This window comes from Bos indicus x Bos taurus, chromosome 12 (genome assembly GCF_003369695.1).
Source record: "Bos indicus x Bos taurus breed Angus x Brahman F1 hybrid chromosome 12, Bos_hybrid_MaternalHap_v2.0, whole genome shotgun sequence".
Classification (NCBI taxonomy): Eukaryota; Metazoa; Chordata; class Mammalia; order Artiodactyla; family Bovidae; genus Bos; species Bos indicus x Bos taurus.
This window is the reverse complement of record NC_040087.1, coordinates 15,217,330-15,233,951: the sequence shown is the minus strand read 5'-3', so window position 1 is coordinate 15,233,951 and position 16,622 is coordinate 15,217,330. Positions and strand designations below refer to the sequence as shown.

Genomic DNA, 16,622 nt, shown 5'->3' with positions numbered 1-16,622 from the left:
TCTAACACTGCACACCCTACGTGGGTACTTAAAGTGTAACAGGGATTATAAGTTAGCAAGAGGAGCCTGGCTTTAAAGGAGATGATGTAACCGTGTTCTGTGGGTCAGGAAGGGCTGGGTGTCTGGATTCAGGCAGGGGATGCCAAAGACCACTGGTCGCCACTTTGATCGCCTTTTTCCTGGTTTGGAGGTAAGACGAGGGGGAGTGAAGGAGACTCACGGGCTTCTGGGAAGGTATACTCTAGCATTCACTTTATCCCAAAAGGGCAGAATTCTCCTAAAGAAGGACTGGTACTCATGATAATATGTCAGGCAGGAAATGGTTCTATAAAATGGACATTATCTACTTCTCAGTACTAATTCTTTAAACGAGACAGTATTTTAGAGCATTTAATACATTGTCAGGCACTGCTTCCTCTTATTTTCATTAATGTGTACCAATGGTGATGAAAAAGGCTTCAAAGAAAATGTGATCACAGACCATCAGGAACAACTGCACCTCTGCTGAAATCCAGGAGAGCTGCTTCTGATACCATAGAGCTAAACTGGCTCACTTTTTACAGATATATCACTTTGGATGCTACTGGTAACATGTGATTTCAAATCTTTTCAATGCCAAGCAACCACAATCTTACTACATTTTGTCAGTTAAAATATCCCCAAAGTGTGTGCACTGGTTGAGTTTAACAATCTCACTGATTACATATGGCCTTCCTGTTGTCTTCTTCAAGAGATGGGAATACCAGACCACCTGATCTGCCTCTTGAGAAATTTGTATGCAGGTCAGGAAGCAACAGTTAGAACTGGACATGGAACAACAGACAGGTTCCAAATAGGAAAAGGAGTACATCGAGGCTGTATATTGTCACCCTGTTTATTTAACTTATATGCAGAGTACATCATGAGAAATGCTGGACTGGAAGAAACACAAGCTGGAATCAAGATTGCCGGGAGAAATATCAATAACCTCAGATATGCAGATGACATCACCCTTATGGCAGAAAGTGAAGAGGAACTCAAAAGCCTCTTGATGAAAGTGAAAGTGGAGAGTGAAAAAGTTGGCTTAAACCTCAACATTCAGAAAACGAAGATCATGGAATCCGGTCCCACCACTTCATGGGAAATAGATGGGGAAACAGTGGAAACAGTGTCAGACTTTATTTTTCTGGGCTCCAAAATCACTACAGATGGTGACTGCAGCCATGAAATTAAAAGACGCTTACTCCTTGGAAGGAAAGTTATGACCAACCTAGACAGCATATTGAAAAGCAGAGACATTACTTTGCCAACAAAGGTCCGGCTAGTCAAGGCTATGGTTTTTCCTGTGGTCATGTATGGATGTGAGAGTTGGACTGTGAAGAAGGCTGAGCACCGAAGAATTGATGCTTCTGAACTGTGGTGTTGGAGAAGACTCTTGAGAGTCCGTTGGACTGCAAGGAGATCCAACCAGTCCATTCTGAAGGAGATCAGCCCTGGGATGTCTTTGGAGGGAATGATGCTGAGGCTGAAACTCCAGTACTTTGGCCACCTCGTGTGAAGAGATGACTCATTGGAAAAGACTCTGATGCTGGGAAGGATTGGGGGCAAGAGGAGAAGGGGACGACAGAGGATGAGATGGCTGGATGGCATCACTGACTCGATGGACTGAGTCTGAGTGAACTCCGGGGAGTTGGTGATGGACAGGGAGGCCTGGCGTGCTGCGATTCATGGGGTCACAAAGAGTCGGACACGACTGAGCGACTGATCTGATCCTGTTGTCTTACGATGGGACATCTTACCCGGTGTATATCTCCCTCATCAGCCTTCCTCTCTTGCCATCTCACAGTGGTTATAAGGGTTTAGGATTTTTGGCTGCCAAAACCATGTTTATCAGAGCAAGAGGGTCCTGAAATAAAAGAAAAAGGGAACCTAGGTGGAAGAGAGAATCTCCTTCTTGACCAACAGCTGTCTTTTTGTATAAATGAGAAAGCAATTTCAAGAAATTAATCAGGAATGGCACCAGTCTACCACCTATTCTACTGAATAGATAATAAATATTTAAGAGATAAGATACTGTCAGTGTGATAAGGTACCAGGTAACTAAAACAAGCTTAAGAACCAAGTTGGCAGAAAATAACCGAAGCACAGCTTTAGATGAGACAAAGTTGCCCTGGCAACTCTACCAGCAGCAAGTTCTGGCAGGTGCTGTCACTACCAAAACAAAAGGCAGGGGTAGAGGAGACACAGATCTGTTTCAGAGCAGTGTCATACACCCAAGAAGACAAGGTCTGGGGGAAGAATGGCAACCCACTCCAGTGTTCTTGCCTGGAGAATCCCAGGGACTGGGAGCCTGGTGGGCTGCCGTCTCTGTGGTCGCACAGAGTCGGACACGACTGGAGCGACTTAGCAGCAGCAGTAGCAGCATATACTCTGAACAAAGCAAATAACAGGTGCCCAGAATCCTCAGCTATGTACAGATATGTCACACCATTACCCATCTGCTTGCTTACACTGAACCTGAAGCAACTGGGAACTGAAAGGTAATGTAGGGATGTCCCTGGTGGTGCAGTGGTTACAGCTCCAATGGGGGGTGTGGGTTCGATCCCTGACTCGGGACCTAAGATCCCACATGCCTTGCAGTCAAAAAACCAAAACATAAAACAGAAGCTATACTATAACAAATTCAGTAAAGACTTAAAAAATGGCCCACATCAAAAACAAACAAAAAACACCTTAAAAAAAAAAAAAAGGAAGGTAATGGAGATACACTGTTTGGTTACTACAGCAAAATAAGGCAGGATAAGACAACTGGAGGTGGGAGAGGGGAGGGGACAACCTTCCTTAGTTTTATTTCACTGTGAATTCCAGGACAAAAAATCTAATGCACTGGTACTCAGCTTCAGCATTCTGCTGCTAAAAAATCAAATAATACAGGAAAATATTTATCTCAGTGGACAGATTATTTCCATGATTTAATTACATAACACTAAACAATTTTGGCATTTGCTGCTTCTTGGTTGTAAGCATACAGAAACAGCTGATAAAATTAACAAGTAAAAATAAATTCTTAATTGTGTTTAGTTTGCTAAAGCTTCTTTCGTTTTGGTGATCTTATTCGTGGGTATGCTTTTGGATTGCCTGATATATAACAACATTTTGTGCTACGTAATACCATGGACAGGTATTGTTTTTATTTAAAACTAATTAAAAAGAAAGACAAAAGAAACACTTTCATTCCCCAGGAGCTGGCATTAACCTGTTTGTCTGTACACATCAACCTTACCCCTACAACCCTCCTTTAGTGGTAAACAGCCTTTGTCACACACTAGTCAATACAGGCTCGCTGAGTGTGCAGTAAACATCTTTGAGAAGCTTATGAGGGGGGATGTACATCCCGAATTGGAAAAGCATTTAATTTCTAATTATTTTAAAAGAAGAAAACAGGAAAGAAAGAAGTGACCACGACGTTTTCCACTTCTCATGTCGCTGTCACTAGGGTTAAGTATGCTATGATGAAAACTGCTGTGTTGAAAAAGAAAAAACAAAACAAAACAAACTGCTACCTTAGTACACACCCAAATGCTATACTTTCATTAATATGTGCAAATATGAGACACAACCACCTGTTTTAAAAAAAAAAAGACAGCCTTGCTCTTTGACAATTTCAGAATAAGAAACTTTTCTTTAGTTCTTTTTCAGAGTTTCTGTAGTTGCCTACTTTTTTTCCCTGCTGTGCCAGTCACTTTGGATCTATATCACTTCAACTCTTCACGCAAAGACAGTGAGTCCTCATTTAGAAAACATTTCCTAATTTTACATTTTAAAGTTAATATTTAAAAAGAAAAACCTTTCAACTCCCCACCCCATCATGAATAATCTGGTTTAATACAAGTATATAAATAAAGGTGTTCTTTTGCCTCAAAAATCATTTAAGCAACTTTACAAGAATTATTGTTTAAAAAATTTACCTAGAGAAATTAAAGTACCAGTCATTTCCCCCCTATAATAGATAGTGCTCAAGGATTCACGTATCAAGGCTGTCTTCTCAGTTTATCATCCTTTAGTTCTGTTAGGCGGGCTTCGCATCTTCTTAATCACTTTTTTCTTCTACTTGATAATGTCTGTATTCTGGCTTCAGTTCCCATGTGTTTTTGTGGATCCCTTTTACATTTTGAACACCAATTTCCTTTAAGATGTCCTTCAGGTACGACTGAAAAACAGAACCAAAATAACCTTGACAGATGAGATAAAGAAGGCAGGAAACAAAATATAAAATAAAATGATACACCAAACTACATTTATAAGTAACAAAAATTATGATTCTGAAAGCCCCATTAGATTTCTCTGTAATGAATTTCAATAAACTGCCTTTTTGATTATCTGCATACAATACATGATATCTGCACTAAATATGATTATTTGCATTAAAGGGCTTGGAAGTCCTGAATGCCAGCAGCCCTTGAGAGCTAAAAAAAAAAAAAAAAAAGAAGAGAGTCTAGAAGGAAATACATTTGCTGGTACTTAATTTACACAGTATACCAAGTGTAATGAGCTCCCGAGTTCCGTGGTATCACTGAGTTCACAGTCAGATAGGGTTATTCTTGGATAGGAAACAGTCATTTTAGAAGCAGGAGCATATGTTATTTTTCTATGAAGCAAGCACATGACAGGCACCCAGAATTCTCAGTTCTAAGGTGAGTTCTCAAATTTGCTATTGGGCTACTTGCTTTTCTTGTGTAATAAGATAAGTCATTATGTATGTTTAATATTGTTTGTATCACGTGGCCAAGGTTGCCTAGACAGAGGAAGGGAGAATAAGATATGTTAAAAACCCTGAGGGCTGCAGTTTTCTTGGGCTTGGGTCCACCAAAGGATAGAGGTGAGAAATGATGGAGGTCAGAACTTTGAATCATGGTATTTCAGGCACCTGAAAATTCAGGTATTACCCAAATGATCGCTGCTGCTGCTAAGTCGCTTCAGTCATGTCCGACTCTATGCGACCCCATAGATGGCAGCTCACCAGGCTCCCCAATCCCTGGGATTCTCCAGGCAAGAACACTGGAGTGGGTTGCCATTTCCTTCTCCAATGATCACTAGAGGCATGGAAATGATGGCTATGAAAAATGTAGTATCAAACCCCACCTTTGCTTGCCAATGCCCAAGGTGGAAAAACATTTCACTATAAACCAATACAAATTACAGTACTTCCTTCTTGGGGAAGAGAGAAAAGTTAAACATTTAAAACAGATCCCACCCGCCCCCTTACACAACCAATGAGCCAAACAAGAATTTTTGTGTGTATGCTTCATAGAACAAGTTACAGGTACATTACAGTGACTCATCCCATTGATGGAAGATGTAATAGGATATAAATTTTTTAATTTATGGAAATGAGGCACTAATTTTAAAAAATGGCTGATAATGGCTTGATTGTGTTGAAGGCGGTGCCTTTCTCAAGTGTGATGCTAGACTACCTGCATCAGAACTTCATGGGGGCCTGTGAACTAAACCCTGCTGTAGGTCGAGTCCATTAAATCTCTGGCACCAGGCTTGGGAAACTGCATTTCACAAGCCCCCTGGAGCCTGACTGAACTGAAGTCTACAGCAAGTGCTCAAAAGCTTCTTCTGGCTCTAACGCTCTGGGATCTTGGGTCCTTGCAGTGTTATTTAGTTTTCTGAGCCTCACGGTTGCTGGAGAGTGTGTGTTAACCGACACCATCGAACACCACCGAACACCACCTTACACTGACGGGTGCACTGCTCTACAGTTTCAACTTTTATTTAGGGGTCCCTGGTTAGCACTGGAACTACATACAGGTCTCTCAAACGGCCCGGATGGCTCAGCTCTCACTTGAGCGGCTTCCCCACCCCAGCAGGTGGCAGCAATGAATCGGTGGAGGCCTGGGTTTCCCCAGGAGGAGGCCTGCCTGCCTGCCTGCTTCCCACGCCTTCTGTAGCTGGCTCCAACGAGGGACCCGTGTAAATGAGTCAGCGAGTTACTGAAGTAGGCTTCAGACAACCAGGTAATATGCACGCCTGCCATCTGCTACTTCAGATTGCATAGAAAACATGGGACACTGTTCATAAACGACTTTCTAGTTAAACAGGATTCATAAATGGAAAATGACGGGATGGGCTTCGGTTTTCAGTTTGGGTGCCATGAATGATTTCTTTGTAAAATTCCAAAGAACGGTTTATTGTGCGAATGGCTAGACCCTGGGTGCAAACAAGCATACAACTGGGGACACAGTGCAGGCTCAAAAATGAAGACAGCAGTGCCAGGAGCACTGTGGCTGCCAGACAGACACTGTCTTCTCCTCAAGCCTACCATGCCCGTGTACATAACCCGGGCACAGAAGATGAAAAGCCTAGAGAGGGCTAAACACAAAATACTGAGTGTCTTAAGTGTACAAAGTCAGTTGCCTTCACTCTCATTTTATTGCATTAGTATAATAAAGTTAAGGAGTATTTTTTTTTAAATATAAAGATGTCACTCTTTTTTTTTTTCTTTTTTAACAAGAATGCCAAGACATAGTCAGGGCTCCATTAATTTGTCAGTTAACAAGATGGGATGGGTCATGGTACAGAATTCTCTTCTGGGGTGGGAGAAGGGGCAAACTTCGGAAGTTTGACAATGTTCCAAATCCCAAACCTAAGACCACTCGACTAGAACCAGTTGAGTTAACTTGGCATTAGCATTAGCAGAGAAAGTAGCAGTGACAGTAGAGAAAAACAAGGTCAGAAAACCCTAGAAGGACGGACACAAGGAAAGAACAGTGAGATTATGTCATTTCTCTGTTTAAACTTTTCTCTGACTTCCCCTTTGGCCTTCAGGTTAAATTCCAAACTCTCCTGCAGGCATCCACCCAGGTCTGTCTTTTCCCTTTGGCCTCATCCTCTAGTACCTCCTGGCCGGGCACTGGCCATTTCTGTGCCTGCATGCTCTTGTTCCCCGCCCTTTGCTTTCCCTGTAAGGCTTATCCTCTTCCTTCAGATCAGAACTCCTCATCCTTTTAGACTTGGTGCAAATGTCACTTTTTTGAAGGAAACTTCTCCAACGGTCCCACCTCTCAGATCTACACTTCATGTGGTGTGAACTTCCAGGGAGAGCCCTCACAGCATCAGAGCTGTCTGTGTGCACGCCTGTCTCTCCCATCAAACCCTGTGCGGCCACCGCAGGGCCTGAGTGCACGTCAGAGGCACGGGGCACACGAATGCTGAATGAATTGGGTATGCTTCAGAGTTAAGAGAGGGGCGAGGAGGGTTTAGCTCTTGCAGTGGGGTGGTGGTTGTTGGGGGAGATCACTTAGACGGCCCAAGGGAATAAACTCTGCTAGCTCTGTTGTCCTTTCTCGTCTCACTACCACATACAGCAATGACCCTGTTTGAGAAATAAAAATTGGTAAAACTGTATTACCTGAATCTGAATTTACTACTAACATTTGTACTGTGGTGCTAAAACACTATTGAGACAAAGCTAACTGGGGTGGAAATTTTTAAAGGTTTTAGCAGGACAGAAGATTAATTGGTAATCGGACTTCCCTTTTAAAAACATGTGCATCTTCACACTTAGATTGATCTGAGCACCAGGCTGAGTGGCACACAGTCTGTTTTCGTCCTCAGAGTTCACAGCTTAAGATCCGGGTGTGTACGGGGGAAGCAAGGGCATGTGAGCAGGCAACCATAAAGTAAAACAGAAGCCCAGGAACAAGGACACATATGTAGGACATCATGGGAGCACTGGAGAGGGGCTGGAGCCAAGATGCTAGGTTCTTTGAGGAGGGATATTTGATCATTTGAACTAAACGGCAATTCTGTGTGGAGACCAAGGGGGACTAGTTCTCCTCTTAGCATTAAATAGCCCTAAACACTGATTCTGCAATTTAATCTTTGGCCTAACCACTTGTATTTTAAACAAAGGAGTCCAGAACTGAGAAGATCACCTTTATGTCACATAGGACTGGAAAGATTTCTCATTACCCACTATCTGCAGTTTGGCGGAACAAGAGCTGAAATAATAAACTGGCTCAAGTCCAGCAAGTCTTCATCAAAGAGAATGTGTGGGGGTGTATTTACAGCAAGTCTGAATGCAGAGAAAAAAGGGAGAGAACATTACAGCCTCCTTGCAAGGGAAGGCAAGGCACATTCTGGAGCCCAGAAGTCTACTGAGGAGGATGTGCTGTGCATTTGTGGATCAAGACAAAACTGTGGTGGCCAAAAGGCTGGAAATTCACACATCAAATTCCTGATTTCTCCCCCAAGATTAAGACAAACCTAGTCACAAGGCACACACCTAGTCACGGTAGCCTACTTTAGCTTCTCTTCTTCACTCTCCTTATCACCTTCCACCCTTGCCATTTTTCATATCATCTTTTCCTCTACTGCAAATGGAGGATTTATCTGTTTCATTTCATTATAAAATTTAGTGTTAAGCATTACCACAGATAATAATGAATTAATTATACCTAATTCCTAAAAGTTGATTTAAAAAAAAAAAACCAAAAAACATATATCTTTGACAGAGAGCTGATCACCAAATAATAATGCTTTTAGGTAAGATAAAGATACTACCTTACTAGACTTCTCATCACAAAACAGTCCCCAAAGGCTGGAGGGAATGTGTATTACATAAATCTACACCAAAAGATGGCACTGGTTAACAGTCACCAAAGGGAAACTGCTTATACGCTTTTTATACACTGACCCAGCGGCAAGGGCATCCATGATCAGTTCTGTGATCATTTCAAAGTATCACTTCATATTTATGTGATTTTGTATGATTGACTGTGACTCCTGTAAGCAAGGCTGACAGAACAGAGGTCGTACTGATGAAGAGGTCAGTGGCTCCAAGGCACAGCATTCTTTCATTAAAAAAAAATTAAACAAACTACATACTATGCATAAGCTGTGAACAAAGGCAACCTATGTTTTCCCTCTTTTAGAGAAAACCCTGAACGTGGGAGGGAAGGCGGTGCTGAGGGCTTCTCTGGAACCTGGGCCATCTCAGCATTTTTCTCCCCCTTTCCTGCTGGTTTCGTCTCTGTTTTTATACTAGTCTCTGCCCTGTTTTCCTCTCAGGGTCCCACAGGCTGCATTCCTCCCTTTGTAAAAACTCTAAGGAGTACAGAGATGACGGGTAATGAAATGGTCAAGCCATAAACCCTACCCACTCCACAGCCCTCCCCACTTAGTCCAAACTCTAAAATAAGAAATTTATTGCTGCATTAACATCTATATGCTGGTAAATCATCTTACTTTCAGTAACACTTCATCTGTCCAGCGGTGGCAAGTGACTCACATGCTTACATATTTCAGATCAAGTTTACTACCTTTGGGCCAACTTTGAATTTTAACTATGTTTAAAGACATGCTTTCTAAATTGTATTAGTTTATTTGTATGCTAAACATAACTTAACCTTGGAATACTGCAAAGTATTCCAAGGCTCGGATATTATGGCTACCAACTGGGGGAGAAAGAAACATACATATATACATATAGTTAATGTTAAAAACGTTAATTAGAAAAATACAATCAAAAGATATTCAAAACTAGATAAAGATGAAAAAAATTCCTACTGAAATATAAATATGAATTCTCACATTTAGAACTACAGAAACTAACTGCATTTGGTGTGATGAGTAGTTTAGCTATTTTTATTTTTTAATTGGAGGAAAACTGCTTCACAATGTTGTGTTGGTTACTGACTGACGTGTAGTTTAGACTGTACAAAGAATAAGAAGATGTCAATTGACATAGTCATTATTAGTCCATCTGGAAACAATGCTAGAAATTAAATGGCAAGCAAGAGAGTCTTTAGGTATTTATTTTACCACAGACAATTTTTAGAAAATTAGCTAGATGATGAGGCATTATTCACCCTTAATATATATAGAATAGACAGTAAAGTTTTACTCTAATGCAACAGTATATAAAAGCGCTTGCTGCCTAAGGATTAAAAAATAACTGATGACAATCGGGCAGTTCCTCAGTTAAACGGAGTTACCATGTGACCCAGCAGTTCAACTCGCAAGGGAAATAAAAATATGTTCACGCAATAACTTGTACATAATGTTCATATCAGCCTTATTACAGTAGCCAAAAAGACGAAACAACTATCTGTGGGTGAATGGATAAACAAATCGCTGTATACTCATATAATGGTATATATCTGGCAATAAAAAAAGAAAATACTGATACATGATACAACATGGATGAAACTTGAGAAGACATTATGCCTAAATCAAAGAAGTCAGTCATAAGAGACCACATATCATACAATCCCACTCATAGGAAAATGTCCAGACCAGGCAAATCTTTAGAGACATAGCGGGGATCAGTGGTTTGCTAGGGCTGGGGAGGGGGTGGGTGCACAGGAGAAATTGTTAACAGGTACAGAGTTTCTTTGAGGGGTGACTAAAATGTTCTAAAATTGGTTGTGGCAGTGGTTGTACAACTATGTGAATATATGAAAATCCACTGAACTGTAACTTAAAAAAAAAACACAACTGTACTGAAAACAAGGTTTTAAATTGATGAGGAAAAAAAGACCTCTCTAGCTGACAACAAATTAAAATAACACCAGTTTTTATTACCAAATTACCCTGGGTAAAGTAAAATTTCCAATTAACAGTGGCAAGCTCTTTGGATCAGTCCATACAGGCTGGAAAATATGATGGAATTAGAATATCCGTCTTGGCACATTCTAGAAGGAACACTCTGTTGCAACACAGAACTGGAGGTGGCCAGCCAGGCAGGCACCGTAAGGTTTTCTGCCAACAGGTGTAGCCTCTGGGATCAATTCCCCTGCTGAGCTGGAGAGATCAGAAGCTTCAGACACTTATCTAAGCCCACAGGGTAATGTCTGCTCTTAGGTAGAGACCAACACACAGAAAACGACTTCTTCCCCAAGATAATTCCCACAAGACGGCACGCCTGAAACAAGTCTGGCTTTCTAGTTTGCTTTAGGGACTTGCTTTAGGGATCAAGAAACCAGGAGGAGGCAGCTAATGAGCTTAAACATTTATTTTTTACCTCTTACCTTTATTCATTTTATTTTAAAATCAAATGGGACTGGAAGGTAGAGAAGGAGATTTTATGGGTAATGACATTTCCAGAATAAACACAAATTGTATGGCCTACTGCTTAATTAAAAACTCTAGATTTTGTATGTAGATAATACCCAATTTTGCTTACTGGGAGCCTATGTCAGATACTGCTTTTATCTACGTAGTATTTCATACAAAATAATGACTGGTTATACTAACAAATTGACCCCCCAATTTTACCTCATTCAGAATTAGGTAAAAAAATAAAATAAAAAGGCTGAGACAAATCATAGGATAAATTAAAAGAGAAAATGTTGCCATTTCATAATAAACTTGGTAGTAAATCTATTAGTTATTAGAACCTTCTCTTCATAAGGAAAGCATTAAAATTTTATAAATGCATTTAAATTTTATCCATTTATATTCAACATAGTTAATAATTTATTTTAATAGGACATTTCATACTCTAAAACTTTTAAGTAAGGCTCAAATTAACAAGATAGCAAATAATTATTTTTTAGCACTACACTCTAACCTACTGAATTAACCAGCAGCTACAAATAATTATTTTTTAAAATGGAAGTCTCACAAAGGGCTGTCACTAGTTAATATGCTTTGCTGGGCAACTGGTGGTCTTTTTAGTTTTGGTAATACCATTTGAAATTAAAAACTTCCAGTTATAGAAAAAATGAAGAGAGAACTGAAAGGAAATATGTGAATAGAAAGGAAATGATAAAGATTCGGGGGAAAAAAGAGAAAAGGAATCACGTAAAAAAGGAAAAGCCTATGTCAGAACAAGACATATAATAAAAACACTTATTTAGCAGTTCATTTTGGGAATGAACTTTAAACACTGAACTTCAAAAAAACAGGTTTTTTTTTTTTTTTTAAATTGGAGGACAATTGCTTTACAATGTTGTGTTGGCTTCTGAGGAAAAAAAAAATGCCCTGTTTTTACTTGGGTCAGGAACTGAATGAGCTAGCACAGAGCTTAGATTCCATTTTCCATGTGTATGGCTGAGACTAGTGAGATGATTCTTAATAATACAGACATTTTCAAAGCAGTCTGAGAGAGAAATTAGCTCCCCCCTCCTGTCATTAAAAAGGGGTTCCCATTGTCAGAAAAGCATTTTTTGAGTTTGTCTTTGGATATACACGTGTCTGAACAGAAGAGGCGATGCAGTAAGACCTGGGCTCAGGCCACTAGGCAACTCCTGCTCTAGGACTATGACTGAACTGTCCCTAAGATTACTTTCACCTTTTAAGATTCCGAGCCAGAGAGGTAGGATACGTATGTATCATAGTATGCGACACAGACGTCATGAAGAGAAAAGAGGAGTAGTACACTTCTGGCTTGAGCAACTCGGGGCACGGTGTTGTTACTGCAGTGGGGCAGTCTAGGGGGTCGGGGTTGGAGGGATGTAGAAATCAAGAGTTCTGTTTTCAACAGACTAAATCTGAGGTAACAGCAAATGACCACGGCTCAGCGGGTGCTATTTCCGAGCCAAGTAGTGTGGTGCAAGGGTGCGAGAGGCAATGGGCCTGGCCGATGGACGGTCCTACCCTATCTTCTTGGTTCAGGAATGAACATCCAACCCCTGGCGCGGCAATTAAGATCTTCCCTGAGCTTCTGCTGGAATAATCAGGGCAGACATTCTCCGTATGCTTTGAGGCTGCTGGCTGTGAAGTGCTTCAGGAGGCCACTTTGTCTACCACACAGCTAGATTCTGCCCGAGCAGAAAGACAACACCCAGGAAAGACATAATGATGAGGAGAGATAGGGAGGGGTGGGGAGGAACTGGGCTAACTAAATAGTATTAGCAGCTGGATCCAGCCATGTCTAAAGCAAGATGCATTCCTGAACTTCTCAGCTACAGGAGCCAATACACTGTATTTTTACTTAAGCTAGTTTGAGCTCAGTTTTCTTTTCTTGCAGCTGAACAAGTCCCAGCCAACTGACAGGTCTATAACAACATATGCTTGTAAATAAACTTTTATTTTTTGACAGGAGAAATGCTAAGTATATCAAATTCTTTAGCCACTTTTTCCCTTTAAAAAACATTATCTTCTTGTATCTTACTGATGCCAAATTCCACTTATTTCTATTCAGGCCTGTCTGGAAACAAGCTCTGAGGATCAGGTTAACATTACCTTATTGCTGCACTGGCTTTATTAAAAGCCTATTTTGAGCAAACGAGCAACGGCCTGTTGAGCATTATTTAGCTCTGGGCAACTTAAGCTTAGGGATACCAAGCTGCTTCAAAATCAAAGCCATGCAAATCTTTGCCTCATTTTTCTTGTTGATGTGAACTTACTTTATAAAAGCATGCAAACTGTTCAATTACACGCTCTGAATTTAAAGGCAAATGGTCCACTGAGTCGACGTGATTGGGGACTGCTGATTTACAAGGGATCATCAATAATTAAAGATAAAGTTCCCTGAATCTTGACCTGAAATCAAATGGACGCAGAGCACAAGAAAATGAAGAGGTTCAGTTACAATTAGAGCTGATTTCTGATGACACTTTAAACAGAAATGGATGTCTGAAGAAACCCTGGGCAAGGGGTGCTGTGCTGGAGAACAGGGTACTTGGCCTCATAGTGGTCTTGGCAGTCTGGGGTTTCAAAGGGAACAATTACATAAAGCTTTAAATGGCTTGAATTCCTGAAGGAAATGCTGCTATGGTATTATTTTACAGATACAATAAAATATGAAGAAAGACTTGACATAACACATTTAAGGTAAAAGAGCAAAGACTGTCAACAGAGAAATAATAGGCTTCCTCTGATATTTTACTTTGGCGGGGGGATGGTGGGGAGTCAAAATTTAAAATTCATGAAAACACTCCTTTAAATGGATGCTGTGTTTCTGACTTTTTTATCAGTTACCAGAGCCTGGCCTTTTAAAATTGGCTTATTTGTCCTTAATGAGTAACTTTAACTCTCTGATTGCTTATGCAAGTCACACACTGGTGAATGAAGGATACAGGCTGGCCCTTAAGGGCAGTTTCTCTAATCAATAATTTCGCTTGCAGGAGTGAAGGTTTTTAGGAAGAAGACTGGAAGGGAAGGAACTGGAAAAACAAGAAAATACTTCAGATGCACTCAGAATGTCAAAAATGACATCCTAAAGGTCAGAAAGCAGATGGTAACTTAAGAATATAGTAGTAGTGCTAATAACAAAGAGGACGTGTTAAAATGAGCACATCGTGGTCAGAAATCTGGTATCAAGAGAGGCGCTGGGGGCCTCAGAAAACCAGAGCGTGTCATTAAATGCACTGACTAAAGAACTCAACACCAAGAAGATCTCTTTTCCTCCCTTTTACACAGGGCTCAAAAATTTGTTTAATAATACTAACAATAAATATTAGCAAAATACTTTGCTGTTGACAAATGCAACTTTCATAAACATTAAAATTATTACAAGGAACCTATAAACTAGGTATTTTTAAGACAAATTTACAAAGTATAATATTATACACATTTAACTTGAATATATTAGTAAATTTTATATTAAGAACGTCATATATCAAGTAAATTAAATATTAAATTATATAATGTATTAAACCATTAAATGCATTCAAGTACCTGAGGCTATTTGGCTAAATGGCAGGACTGGGACATGAACTGAGGTCCTGTTACTCCCAGTCCTGTGCTCTTTCCATCAGGAAGTCTCCTTCCCGGATCACTGACTTTAATGCTACACTGGGTTCCTTCATTCTCCTGGTACTGCTCAGACTAAAATCAAATTAGTAAGGGTGTGTGTACTGAAGCCCATTAGTACAGACCGACTTACGTCCTGTCACCCTTTTAAAAGAGAGAATTACCTACACGGAGGAGAGCTGGGCTCTAGCCACTTTCTAGGTCAACGGGCTTTGCCAGCTCAGTCTGAATGTGAGTGGGAGATGGAGAGGAGATGGAACAGGAGAGGGAGAGAATCATAGACGGAGCGCTGGCAGAGGTCACGATGATTATCCAGTCCAGCTCCCTCAGTTTTAGCGACGACGTGACTTCTCCAGATCCCACCGAGGTAAACGGCAGGACTAGAGCCCATGTGACCATGTCCTGTCCTCTCCTCTACACAAGAGTAACTGCAGCTCTGGCACTCTATGCTTTATTGAGACAGCTCTTTGTACCCCGCTCCTGCCACAGACAACAGGAGGTCTGTCAAAATCCACCCGAGGAAAATATGGTGGTCCTAAAAGGTAAAGGATGTCACCATCTCCTTTTCCTTAAATCACTTCATCTAATATTTATTGGATTGCTACCATAACTGTGTTGTGGAATGTATGAATATTTAGGGATGTGAACAATATACAAACCTGCCTTCAAACACTTAATGCTTTACAGGCAATTTAGTCCCTAATTAATAAAACTACTATAAAATATTTCAGTTTCTAGATCTGTTGTTCTCAAGCTCTTTGAGGTTCCCAGGCTCTCTGAGAATCTGACATAAACTACAAATCTGCTCCCCCCAAAAATCCACACATTTCTGTACATATTCAGGGGGTTGCTGGATCTCCTAAAGCCCACCTACTGACCATGAATTAAGAGGTTCTGTTAAGAGAGTCACTGAGTTCCACCACATAAAAATTATCTGAACAGCCAAGACAGAGAGAAAGCTAGTTATCCTTTTTCTCTGCTGCAAAATGAATAAACTTTAGAAACATTATGTCATTCCATGTTAAGGCAAAGAAAGAGCTTTCCTTAGCACTTATCTGAATGTCCCTCTACAAACACTTACTTTCCCACATCTAACTGTGTGTGTGTTTTATTCTATGAGACTACGTCATTTGCATCCAGAATATCTGGAATAGCCTTTTCATGTATATATAAAAATACAAAGATAAACTTCATTAAAAGCAGAAGAAATGGAGTTTAGCTTATGAATTATTCTATTTCAAATTTTTTAATCTAGCTTGGAATGCTGTTTCTAAGGCTTTGATGCTGAAGGGAGTGAAGTCATTAAGATGAGTTGATAATACTGCCAGCATGAGCACTTTCCTTCTCTTTGGTTAAAGAAAAAGTATTTAGGTCTTTTGGAATTCAAATTTCTTTCTTAATGAAAAAGTGAAAGCATGAAGCGTAACAGTAAAGAAATCTCTACAGAAGTGGGAAACTGCACCATCAATACTGACGTTTCAGAAATAATTTCCTGAAGCTTTGAATACATAAAAAAAAACAAACCATGGAGTCATTTATGTTAAAATATTTTACAAAACTGGTTATCTTGTTCCATATTCTGAGGCAAATAAATGGAGCAGTTAGAATTAACATATTCTTGGGCATCCTGGCAAGGTGGATAAAATGATAAAGGAAACTGGGTAAGAGGACAAGAATAAAGGGGTTTCCACCTAAGTTTTAAAAATCTGTAAGTAAAATACTGCTATAATTCAATCTGCCACTTTGCTAAGCTTAGGTGTGAGAAAGTTAAATGGAAGGAAATGTGACCCAAAGACTAGAGAAAGGGTTTCGATCCCTTCCTTGTTTCCAGCATTTTAAATGGATTAGAAACACAGATTATTTTCAGATAGGTATTAATACAAATGTCTGGAGAAGTGATTAAAAAATGATTATTTATAGAACAAAAATTTTCT

At 40.1% G+C, this 16,622-nt stretch overlaps 1 protein-coding gene across 1 annotated transcript in view; it reads right to left on the bottom strand.

Moving 5' to 3' along the window:
* Nucleotides 1-2,929: 2,929 nt before the first annotated feature.
* The window catches only part of GTF2F2 (general transcription factor IIF subunit 2), a 136,506-nt gene continuing 122,813 nt past the window's right edge, over nucleotides 2,930-16,622 (bottom strand). The window contains exon 8 of the mRNA XM_027557193.1: nucleotides 2,930-4,189. Coding sequence (XP_027412994.1) covers nucleotides 4,070-4,189 — 120 coding nt within the window. The 3' untranslated portion in view covers nucleotides 2,930-4,069. The remainder of the gene's footprint in view (nucleotides 4,190-16,622) is intronic.